Source organism: Hordeum vulgare, chromosome 2H (genome assembly GCF_904849725.1).
Source record: "Hordeum vulgare subsp. vulgare chromosome 2H, MorexV3_pseudomolecules_assembly, whole genome shotgun sequence".
NCBI classification, from domain to species: domain Eukaryota; kingdom Viridiplantae; phylum Streptophyta; class Magnoliopsida; order Poales; family Poaceae; genus Hordeum; species Hordeum vulgare.
In genome coordinates, this window is record NC_058519.1 from 135796 (window position 1) to 148213 (window position 12418).

The 12418-nt window shown below is 48.6% G+C and overlaps 1 protein-coding gene across 2 annotated transcripts; it reads left to right on the forward strand.

The window, feature by feature from the left end:
• Positions 1-1835: 1835 nt before the first annotated feature.
• Positions 1836-11976, forward strand: LOC123431442 (probable protein phosphatase 2C 37). 2 transcript variants are annotated; one of them, XM_045115219.1, is made up of 5 exons: positions 1836-2478; positions 2572-2652; positions 2801-3163; positions 7976-8081; positions 11592-11976. In XM_045115219.1, the coding sequence occupies exons 1-5, from the start codon at positions 1996-1998 to the stop codon at positions 11918-11920; spliced, it is 1362 nt and encodes a 453-aa protein (XP_044971154.1). In that variant the 5' UTR covers positions 1836-1995; the 3' UTR covers positions 11921-11976. The 2 variants fall into 2 exon arrangements, with proteins under 2 accessions (XP_044971154.1, XP_044971155.1); XM_045115220.1 differs by lacking the exon at positions 2572-2652.
• Positions 11977-12418: the final 442 nt, after the last annotated feature.

Below are 12418 nucleotides of genomic sequence, written 5' to 3' on the forward strand. Positions count from 1 at the left end.
GGGCCCTGTAACCCGATCTTGGGTTTACCTGAACGTTCGGATCCCTCCGGGACGCAGAATCAATGAATAATAGCCTAGAAAACTGATCAAAATGGATCAAATCTGCGAGTTTTCATGAGATCTCCGTAACCTAACCCTGGGGTTCCGCGAACATTCGGATCACATCGGGACCCAAAAACATTGAGTAATAGCATAGAAAACAGTACAAAATGGATCAAATCTGCAAGTTTTGATGAGGGCCCATGAACGGGATCCCAAGGTTCCCTGATAGTTAAGGTCGCGCCGGGAGACAAAATCAGTGAGTAATATTCTACAAGACTGATCAGAATGGATCAAATCTGCGAGTTTTTCGCGAGATATCAGTAACCTATCCCCGGGGTTTCCCGAACATTCGGATCACCGCGAATCCCAAAATCAACGAGCAATATCATAGAAAACTAGCCAAAATGGGTCAAATTTGCGAGATTTGACGAGGTTCGCGTAACCGGACCCCGGGGTTCCCTGAACGTTCGGATCGTCCCGGGACCCAAAATCAGTGAGCAATAACCTAAAAAACTGACTACAATGGACCAAATCCGTGAGTTTTGGTGAGATCCTCGTAACATAATCCAGGGGTTCTACGAACGTCAGGATTGCACCGTGAACCAAAAATACTTAGCAATAGCATAGAAAACTGGCAAGAATAGACCCTGCGGAAGAGATCAACGCCTCAATCACTTGCTGTGAGAGCGATTTTTTGTAAATCTCCAAGTATGCTTGCATCTTTTGCTTTGGACCATCTGCTTTGCCGATCCCGATAACTCACCAAAAGCCTCCACATCCTATAGTACGTGTGCTTGAATTTTGGGATGTTGCATCCCTTATTCTTCTTATTATCGATACGTCCGGCTCCGTCGCTCATGATTCTTCTCCCCATACGAAGGCACCGGAGTCCCAAGCAATGGTTTTGGAAGCGGACAAGTAAACGTTGCTAACTAAAATCCTGGAGAGATAATGGGGTGCTTCTTTAGTTTGCGGTACCTTTGGAACAGCATTGCCCACCTCTACCACAGGACGAACCAGAATGTTGGGTGCGTTGAAACCGGACATGGAACTTGAAAGGGATGAGCACGGAAGACGAGTAGAACGTAGCCTCCGAGCACATTGGAATTGGATGAACCGATTCCTCACTCCGGAGGCACTATTGAATTGGTGAAACCACACATGCATGATGGCCTCAAGCAACCCACATGAGCGTACCGTTGACGGAAGGCATTTAAGTCTATGATATGACTAGGATACGATATACTCCAGTATGAACCATGTTGGTAGAACAGACATACCAAAAAGTTTATAAGAAACGCAAGCTGGACAGCATACTACTTCTTCTGTATCATAATATTTGTTATTGAAAAAAATTAATCTAATTTTTTTGAACAACACGTATTTAGAAACAGAGGGAGTACATATCAAAAAATTCGAGACACCTTTGCTTAGGTAGGCTTGTGAGATGGTAGTACAGTACAGTACTTATAATGTTAAGTAGATCCTTCTTTTGTTTTGTTTTGTTTATTTATTCCACGTCACGTGGTTTTTGAGTAAAAGAGGGCCTGGTTTATTTGTTTTGAAAAGGAAATTAAGAAAAGAAAATAAAAAATGCAGTGTGAGGCGTTGGTGATGTAGTGGCCCGGCACGTGTCGCCACGTCGCGTAGCACGTGGGGCCATCCGACGTGACGCGGGAGCAGAGATGTGCACAGACAGACAGAGGAACACAAACCCGCTTCCTCCTCCTCCTCCTCCTTCTTCTTCTCCATCTTCATCTTCATCTTCATCACCCCCACCCTCCCACCCACGCTGGACCTGGACCTGGAGCTGGAGCTGGAGCTCTATAGGTAGGTAGGTAGGCAGGTTGGTTGGCAGGGTTCGCATGGGATCCGCTTCTGCTCTCCTGTTGGTGTTGCTCGCCTGCTCATCTTCCACCCCCGCGTGAGCGAGCGTCACCCATCCATCCATCCATGGTGATGGCCAGCGCCGGCGTCAACAACATGCCCGAGGGGCCCATCGATTCCGACGAATGCCGACTGCGCCGACGGAGGCTCGAACCGCGCCGCTACGTCCACGCCGCCAGCGCCTCCTCCTCCTCCTCCGCGCCGGCCCCCGCCCCCGCTCCCGAGGAAGGGGAAGCAGTGCAGCCGTCCTCGTCCGCGTCCTCCGAGGGCTCGGGCACGGGCTCAGAGGAACGACTCCAGCTCCCGCAGGTGCAGGTGCAGGTGCAGGGCGAGGCCTCCGGCGCGGCGCCCCAGCTGCTGCCACCGTCCAAGGCCAACTCCAACTCCAAGGTGCAGGTGCAGTGGCCCGTGGCGTTCGGGTCGGTGGCGCTGGCGGGGCGGCTGAGGGAGATGGAGGACACGGTGTCCGTTCGTCCGTCCTTGTGCGCCTGGGCCGACGGCTCCCCCATGCACTTCTTCGCCGTCTTCGACGGCCACGGCGGCCCACACGTAAGCAAAACCATCCAATCCAATCCAATCCATCCATACAACATACTCTACTCTACTACTGCTAGTGCATTTCATTTCATTTCATTTGGCTAGCTGTTGAGTGCTTCTAGAGGACCTCCATGCCATCCACCTGGCCACTCTCCAGCAGCTTCCAATCCACCTCCACCTCGACACGTAGCTACCCGGCCTAGCTTTATTCAGATTCAATTTGGTCCCGTTGTTTCTTGCACCAACTCAACTCATCCGTCTCCATCCATCCATCCACGTAAACGTGTCCTACGCTTATTAAGTAATTAATTAAATTATGATTATGATGATGCAGGCCGCTGCGCTGTGCAGGGAGCAGATGCACACCATCCTGGCGGAGGAGCTGGCCGGCGCCGCGGCAGCCTTCAACAACGACGACGACGACGACCGGCAGTCGGAGATTGTTGCTTGGCGTGGGGCTCTTTGGAGGAGCTTCGCGCGGGCCGACGGTCTGGCGGGGTTGGCGTGCGCGTGCGGGCGTGGGAGCGTGCCGTCCTGCTCCTGCCCGCTCTCTGGGGCGCACAAGGGCGCCATCGTGGGGTCGACGGCCGTCGTGGCGCTGCTGGTCCGGGACCGCCTCATCGTCGCCAACTGCGGCGACTCCCGCGCCGTGCTGTCCCGTGCCGGCGTCGCCGTGCCGCTCTCCCACGACCACAAGGTCAGTCCTACCCTTGCTTCCTCTTCCTTCCTTGTCTAGGGTCACTAGCTCGTGCGTGCAAGTGCAATGCATGTCGTCTCCTCGTGTGTGTGTGTGTGCGTGTGCGCGTGTGCAAACGTGCAATGCATGTCTCGGAGGAGACGCTTGCTTTGCTAGCTAGCTAGGTCATTACTTAGCTAGCTCGTGTGGAGCGGACTCGAGGGCTGACCTGACCTGCCACAGACCCAGAGCAAAGGTGAGGTGTCGGCTGTCGGGAGGGAAGCTATCTAGGTCCGTCTTCGTCGCCGGTCGGGGAAAAAGGAGGACGTGGACATCCATATCTTAAAAAAAAAATCTCTCGCAAAGCATTTATTCAACCGTCACAGGTTTACATGATCGAAAGAGAGATTTTCAGGGAGGCCTAACGAAACATGCCGGCCAGCCCCTAACTTTAAAGCATGCTTCGCTAGATTGTGAGCCTCGATATTCGACCTCCTAAATTCATGAATGAAATTACACCTATTAAAAGAACTATCATATTCTATTATTTCATGTATAATGGCTTCATACGCTACCCATGTTCTTCTGCTTGATGTCGTCCACCACTAGTTTGCAATCAGATGCAACATGGATCTGTTGCAAGTTTAGGTCCTCCACTAGTGCAAGGGCCTCTCGGACCGCCAGAGCCTCCAGAGTCGGTGGGTCATGGATTCCTGTAAAGACAATTATAGAAGCATCTAGGAACAAACCATCGTGTGATCTGCAAACTGCGGCAACATATCCATAACGCTGGTTCATACTAACCGCCGCACCAGTTGGAGAAGCTCGACGGCGGCTGCTGCCAACCAGTTGGTCTGTCTGTAGGAGACCGGGCTGTTGACGTGTCCACCGTTTCAAGATCCGCCAGGAAACTAGTGATGAAGTGATGGGTGGATAAAGGACTATGGAAGATATCTTCATATATGACCTTCCAGACAACATAGATACTCCTTCTCAGACAGCTTCTCTTCCATGGCAAAGATCCAATTTCTAGCATTACAATCTTGATTCAAACTGAGTTGATGAACGAGGTTCTCGTCAGCCAATGACCAAATAGAACGGGACATGGTGCACCTCAGAAGTGCTTGTCTCCAAGAGTCCCGCATCCCGCAAAGCGTGCACCGAGAAGGATCAGCCATGTGCCAGTGATGAAGCACGTCTGCCGAAGGGATAGAATGCTGAGCCAGGCGTCGAGAAAAGACTTTGAGTTTGGACGGGACTTTGACTTTCCACATAGATCTCCATGCCTTGTCCTCTGTTGCAGCGTTGGCGGGGCCACCATTTTCCTCAAGCCAGTTCTCCCTATGAAACTTAGTGTTCATGATCATATGATAAGCTGATCGATAGTAAATGCCCCTTTTCTTTCTCAACTCCAGGACCATGAAGTCATCAACGTTCCTAGTGCAAAGTGGTATAGCGAGAATCGCTTCCGCATCAGTAAAAAGTAGACCGAATCAGATCGTACCTCCATGTTGTTGAAGTTGCATCAATAAGCTGTGAGACCAACCTAGGCGGATTATCAACCAATGATGCAATAGGTCTCATTGGTCCCACTCTCGGAATCCAGTTTGTGTCCCATATATCCGTAGTTGTTCCGTTACCAATCCTTCGGATCAAACCTTGCTTCATAATATCCCTTCCATCCAAAAATGCACGCCAAATTTGCGAAGGGTGGCTGCCAAGCTGAGCCTTTAAAAGGGTGCTATGAGGGAAGTAAACTGCCTTCAAGATGCGAGCACTTAGAGAGTTGGGTTCTTGAAAAACCCTCCAAGCCGCGCAAGAAGGGCTAAGTTAAAAATCTCCATGTCCCAAAAGCCCAATCAGCCAAGGTTTTTCAGTCGTGTCATGACATCCCAAGATATCCATGCCGGCTTCCTTTTTCCTTGTTTACTCCCCCCCCCCCCCCACCAGATTTGCCAAATGCTTGATGTTATGTTTTTATATAGGCCTCGTGGTAGCCTAAAACATGACATGGAGTAAAGTGGGATTGATTGGACGACCGATTTGATCAGCACTTCCTTCCCCGCGGAAGATAGTAATTTTTGCATCCATCATATGATTTTCTCCCAAACACGATCTCTGAGGTATTTGAACGTTCCCATCTTCGACTGCCCCACATCCGTTGCCATCCCAAGGTATCTATCACTTATGGACTCATTGTGAACCTGCAACAGATTTTTGATGTTATCTCTCTTCACCTGGGCACATCCCTTAGTGAAGAAGATGGAATACTTTTCATGATTAACTCTCTGACCGGACGCATTGCAATATATATTCAACATGTTTGACACCTTGGCCGCCCCCTAAACACTTGACTTGAAGAGCAGCAGGCTATCATCAGCAAAAATGAGGTGGCTCATAAACCGGCCTCAAACGTTCGAGCTAACCGGCACCTCCATTTCCAGCCCAAATATGGAACGGATATGGGGAGCCGGGGCACACCCGCCATGTCGAACTGACAACTCATGCGGACTCGCCGGGAAACCCCGACAGTTCGACGGGCGCGGCGCGGTGTGAACATCGTGTGGCGCCGCTCCGGGGTCAGGGTCGAGGCCGGGTATTTAAGCTTAGCCGGCCGGCGCCCCCGATCCCTAAGCACATCCGCCTCCTCCCTCTCTCCGCCGTCACCCGAGCAGTTCCCTCTTCGAGCCCGTCAGCATGCCACCACACCGTCGGCATTACACGATCCAGCATCGTTTCGTCCTCCTTCAGCAAGCCCGAATCCGAAGGGAAGCGGAGCTACCTATGGAACCGGAGGTGGATTTCGAGGAGGGGGAGAAGATGAGAGAGGGGCACACGCGTCGGAGGAGGAGGAGGCGCCCCAGGAGCCGAGCAAGCTCCTCTTAGTATTAGGTTTATGTTGCATGTAATAGTATAGATTTGAGGTTTTAAATTTAAGGTATCCGAATGTAGAATGCATTATTTGAGCCGTAACCGGGAATTTTCCGCGGACGCGTGCGCGTCCGGAGGCGTTTGAGGTTTCGGATTTCCAAGGTCCGGTTGTGGATGCTCTAACACTCCCTCTATCAATGTAGAAAACAATTATATATTATTAGATGACGGAGTAATAATAAACTAAGAGAATCTCCAACTCTCATACATACGTCTCGTCGGTCATGAAATTTTGACCCACCCAGACACCTCAAACGGACCTCAAACGTCCGGACTGACCGGCACCCCTCATATCCAGCCTAAATATGGGGCGGATGCTCTAACACTCCCTCTATCAATGTCAAAAACGATTTTATATTATTAGATGACGGGAGTAATAATAAACTAAGAGCATCTCCAACTCTTATACATACGTCCGATCAGCCATGAAATTTTGATACAGCCGGACGCCTCAAACGGACCTCAAACACCCGGACTGACCGACATCCCTCATATCCAGCCCAAATATGCGACGGATATGGGGCGCTGGGACACGCCCGCCACATCAGCCCGACGATGGGTTCTTGTGTGGACTCGTCGGAAAACCCAGCGGTCCGACGAACTCATCGTCCGTCATCGCAGTGTGATCGCCGCGTGGTGACGCTCCGATTGCCGCCCAAGGTCAAATCCGGCTATTTAAGTCGGTCGGTGTCCCAACCCTAGCACATCCATCTCCTTCCTCTTTGCGATGCCACTTGAGTCCATTCGCCTCCTCTCCCATGCTCTTCGGCGTTAATATTGTCTGGCATAAGATCACGACCTACGCGAAGCTCATGCAGGAGGGCCGGATGCAGATCGAGGCGGATATTCATGTCAGGCACGTCGTATGCATCGCCGCAGCGGGAGGAGGAGGAGCAGGGAGGAGAGTAGTTGTCGGAGCCGATGAAGGAGGCAACTGTGGGGTTTTATATGGTGGAGGTGGGTGCGGAGTTCATCGTCCCGCAAGCCAAGGAGATGAGAGAGTAGCAGGACATCCTGGAATCCATCTAAGACGGCAGAAGGAGGCGAAGGCAATCGAGCTCGGCACGAAGATAGGAGGTTGGAGCGGATGCTTTGGAGGGGGCATAGGTGTAGTTGCCGTGCATGTATCCGTCGAAGGACACAGAGATAGTCGACATAGTACTCTCTGTGTTTGAAAATAAGTGACTCTACTTTGTATTAAAGTTAGTATAAAAGTGAGTAAATTTTAAGACGATGGGAGTAATTTTGTTTTGCATGTATTTATGAATATAAGAGAAATGTAGTATGAGGTGTTTGGATGCACTGATCCTAATGTAAGGATGCCGTGTTTGGTGACGTTGACGTTTAAGGGGTATGGTGGCTGGCTGTAGATGTTGTGACAACCTCCACGCTAGTCCGTATTATTATTATTATTATTATTATTATTATTATTATTATTATTATTATTCTTATTATTATTCTTATTGTTGTTGTTGTTGTTGTTGTTGTTGTACATACTTTAGTGATGTCGGAAAAAGGAGAAAAAAGCAGGGAATATTGATGCAGGCGATGCGATTTGGGCATGCATGCAATGGCATTAGTGTGATTATTATCTCACAACTTTCCTGTGGATTCGTCGACGCTTTGGACATTATTAGATTCCACGTGGACGCGTGGTGAGGTTCAAAAGGCCGTGCCGTCGATATTAGACCACGTGGAAGGAAGGAATTGGAACATGGGATGGGATGTCAAGAAAGAAAAGAATATGGGATGTGGGGCCAGCTGGTCAGATACTAGTTAGTAGTATGGGTTAGTCCGTGTATGGTTCATCATACATACATACATACATACATACCCTTTGACGTACATCACCATCTGCATGCATTTCTTTCCTATATATGGAGTGATCGCTGAATGATGCAGCCGGACCGGCCGGACGAGATGGCACGGATCAAGGCGGCCGGCGGCAAGGTCATCTTCATCAACGGCGCACGCGTCCGAGGCATCCTCGCCATGTCCAGAGCACTAGGTACCTACCTACGTATCCTCCTTCACTCCTTCCCTTCCTTGTCCTATAGTAGGAGTACTTACTTGACCTAGCATGCACTAGCAGCTTCCTCGAAAAGCAAAGGAAAAAAGCTGGTAATCTTATCATGTGATTGGTTCCATAAAGCGCATGTGTCGTTTCGTCGCTTCACACACGTGGTCTGGTCGTGTTCCCCTGCATTAACGTTTGGTGATTATATAAAAAAGGGAGAATGTTCGTCACGATGTGCTATTTGCCTTCTTGTGGACAAAAATGCGTAACCAAACGTTGCTTTGCATCTTACTACTACCAATTAACAACCGCCGGGTGTCCACTTACTAAGAGTGGTCATGTTAATCTTTCCGATGAAAACAAAATATATGGCACCTATTTAAGTTTCTTGAGGCAGCTCCGCAATGTTTCATCTTTGGGTGTGTCTAGGTTTCAGTCGACCGAGTCTCGGTCAAATAGTACAGTATGCAAGAAGAAAAAAAAAACTGAAAAAAAAATATATTTGCATAAATCTCTATGCAAAATCAACGGATTACAAGTCTCGTCGACTGATTTTTAGCAAAGCCGTTGATCTTTTGATAACGTCGATATTCAAGGATTTGTAGCGCTTTTGGGGAGATCCAAACTTACCACGACTGACCCCCGCGTCGTCCTCCGTGGGCGACTCGGGGGAGCCAAAACCTAGCGTCGCCAGACCCCATCACCACCTCCCCCCTCCCTCCCCGTCGTCGCCGCTAGCGGCGGCCACCGGCCACAGCGGTGGCGGGGCTCCCCTGCAACCTTCGCTCCCCTCCCTTCCTCCTCACTAGAGCGTCCCCCTTCCGCGGTGATGCGTCAAGATTGGATCTTGCCTGCGTCGCAACTTGGAGCGCTGGCTCCTGCGACCTGGCATGGATCTGGCTCGATGCGTTTCTTCTTGGGTGGTTTGACCCTAATCGTGAATGGGTTGGTTCTGGAGCAGCTCAAGGGTCATAAGTGGGGTGGCTACGTGAACGCTTGGGGTCGTCATCCATGGGGTGGTGGGCAAGGCTGGTCTTCGGTTGCCGGGGCGGCGGCGTCAACTTTGCGGCGAGTGGCGTCCATTAGTGCTGGCCAACGCGGCCTCCATGCGCGGTGGAGATGATCGGTGGACACGATGCTGGATGGAGGGTCCACGAACGGATTCGGGTGAAAACCCTACTCTTGGCCGGTTGTCAAGGTCGGCAATGACGGTGTTTTTCTGCATCGTCCTCTTCTTGAAGGCATCGTCATGGAGAAGCTCTAGAACCCTATTCGCCACCTCCGGGGGAAACCTAGATCAGTCGATCGGATGACAACGACATTCATGTGTCGTACCCCTCTTGAGGGCGTCATTCTTGGAGGTGTGCATAGGCTCGAGGGACCAATGGACGGCATCTGTGGTGGAGCGGCATTTCCTGTGTCGCATCGACGTCGTGGAGTCTCGATGGCGAGTCGCCGTAAAGTCTCGACGATAGATGCGTGATAATGAAATGCATGTAGGGAGGAGGCGTTGTCTGGCGCTGTGTGGATGTTGACGGCAGGCCTAGCAAGGTTGATGTATCGGTACCTGCTCTGAAGATGAATTGATGGAAGACGGTGGCGACGACCTATGAGAGCGCGTCATACCGGTTTGGACCTCAGACCTGGTATGTGGCTTGGTCGGGGCATCCGTCTTTAGATGTTAGGCTTTGGTGTGATGTTTATTTGGTATTCGGCTCGGACATTCGGCACCCCTTCATCAATGGATATGAGTAGCAACAGATGTTATTAAGATAATGGCTTCAGACATATTGATGTATTACTTTTATAAGTTTTCTGTGAATAATTAATAAAGTGACTGCATGCATCTCCGAGATGCAGAGGCCAGGCGTCATCCTCCTTTTCTATTTTTTTTTAAGTTTCTTGATGCCAGCATGCATGGTCCTTTCTTCCTTTTTACTCCCCTGCTCCTAAATATAAGTCCTATTGAACTACATACGGATGTATATAGACATATTTTAACATATGGATTCACTATATTTAAGAACGGAGGGAGTAAGTTTCATGCTTAAATATAAAAACTAGATAGAGGCTGTGATTCATGGTGTACATTCTATGAAACTGAGGTATCCTCCACACTTTTTGTTTGCTACTTGTTAGGTTGTACATTGGATAATGGGTGACAGAGATGGCATGGATAACCCCATCTTCTAATGGGTGACCTACTGACCTCCCAGTGCCCGTACATATGTTACTTTTGCTATTGTTGACACTTGACAGGATAAATAATGGGTCACATCTCAGGCCTCTAAAACTAGTGACCATCACTACCATGGCCTGATGAGTTGTGACATACTCATTGGCTAATTATTATCAACAAAATTGACCATAAGCGTGTCCATCCATCACACGCCGGCCACTCAAGGTCCAACACTCTGGTGCCTCTTGTATATATTTATAGAGTAGTTCCTCTATCTTACATTATCATATATGACAGTGGACAACTACCGCAAAAAATGGAGTGGACAAGAAAGCCACACATGTTTGTCTCCGATTTGTCAATGTTGAAAGTATTGTTTTTCAGTTTACCTGCAGGGTAGCAATCATGCACATAGTTAGGATAGGTAACTTTTGTTGGTCTACCAATAACATCTCTTGTGCTATATGCTGAGTTACCTATAGTGCCATGTTACATCATTTTGCATCAAGTAGTGCTACTTTATGCTGAAGTTTACATTTTTAGGCAAGTCGTAATATATATTGTTGCTATTGTGTCTTTACTTCCTATTAAATATATTTTTCCCTGAAACAGTAAGTGTAAATCTTGATATGTATATGTACATGTAGTTTTTGGGTATGCCGACATCAGAATCGGCTCCTGTGATGTGCACGAAGCATGTCAGGGTGTGATGTGCCTATGCCATATGGAATAGGCCGCCTTGTCTATGCAATATGTTTTTTTTAACTCTATGCAATATGTTGAGCTAACTAGAGCTATTATCTACTGAACATACTTGGTGTGGCAATTATAATTACAATGAACTACTTTCTCTGTACCTAAATATTTATAACTGGGAACAACTAAAGTAATTTAACCGTCACTCTATTTCTTCTCCTATCAATCCAATGACACGCGAAGATTTTGTGTATACGCGAAAAAAACAGCGATCTAATAAATTTTAGAAAATATATTTTTTATTTGGTCAACCGTGAATTTCATCATTGATGTCCCCTATTTGATAGTTTATCTTCTCTCAAAGAACAAATGATAGTCCATAGATGTGCATTGCACCATATTGCACCTTGTTTTTACCTGAAATCCTTCATGAACAGAGTACTTGCTTAGTTTTAATGTGAGGGCTTTTTCTAATTATTTCGAAAGAGGGTGAAAAAGCAGAGGCTTGTGATGCTTTTTTCAAAAGTTTGTTCATACCGACAGAAAGTCCATTTCTTCTCGCCATATATTGTTACGAAACATTATTTCAAAACTTGATGTTATTTGACATTGAAGTGTACTTGCAGGGCACAAGGTCCTAAAGCCTGAAGTGATATGTGAGCCAGAAATCAGCATAACCGAGAGGTCGGAGGACGACGACTGCCTGATCCTTGCGAGCGATGGGCTGTGGGACGTGATCTCCAACAAGGTGGCCTGCGACGTCGCCCGACAATGCCTGGAAGACGGGAGCCCGACGAGAGCTCCTGCAGCCGGTGCTCCCACCGCACCGGCAATTTCCCAGGAGGAAGAGCCCCGGTGCTTCCGTGCCGCGGCACTCCTCGCGAGGCTCGCCCTCGGCAGGGAGAGCTCTGATAACATTAGTGTGGTCGTGGTTGATTTGAAGGCAAGGGGTTAGCTAGGCCTAGGCAGACCATATCTCCTTTGCAACTTAGACTTGGTAGCTAGCTCTCTGCAGTCTTTTGGGTTCCCTTTCTTCTTTGGGTCTTTTGGGTTCTTTGCTCTTTGGGTGGTCGGTTGGTTTTATTCGACCCTCCCTCTTCTCTCTCTGAGTAATATGGATGGAAAGAAGCAAAAAAAAAAGGCTCATAAATGGATGGATGCATGCATGATTTGGAAATGTACAAAATATGATGCCCACACCACATTTATGCTCATCAGTTACTATTTCCATGATTTTTGTCCTGGATTTGCACTCAAAACTGTTGTCGGTGCAAGTGGTGTCATTGCTCCTGCACGCTGAAACTTGTGCTAGGAATTGGTACATCAGGTCTGCCGTTTGCAATCCTTTTGAGCCATAATATCTGTATTTCATATGCAGAAGAGGCCATTACAGACTTGTTGATTTCCTGAATTTGTTGCCCTCTACTTAATTAGTACTTACTGAGGGAGGATT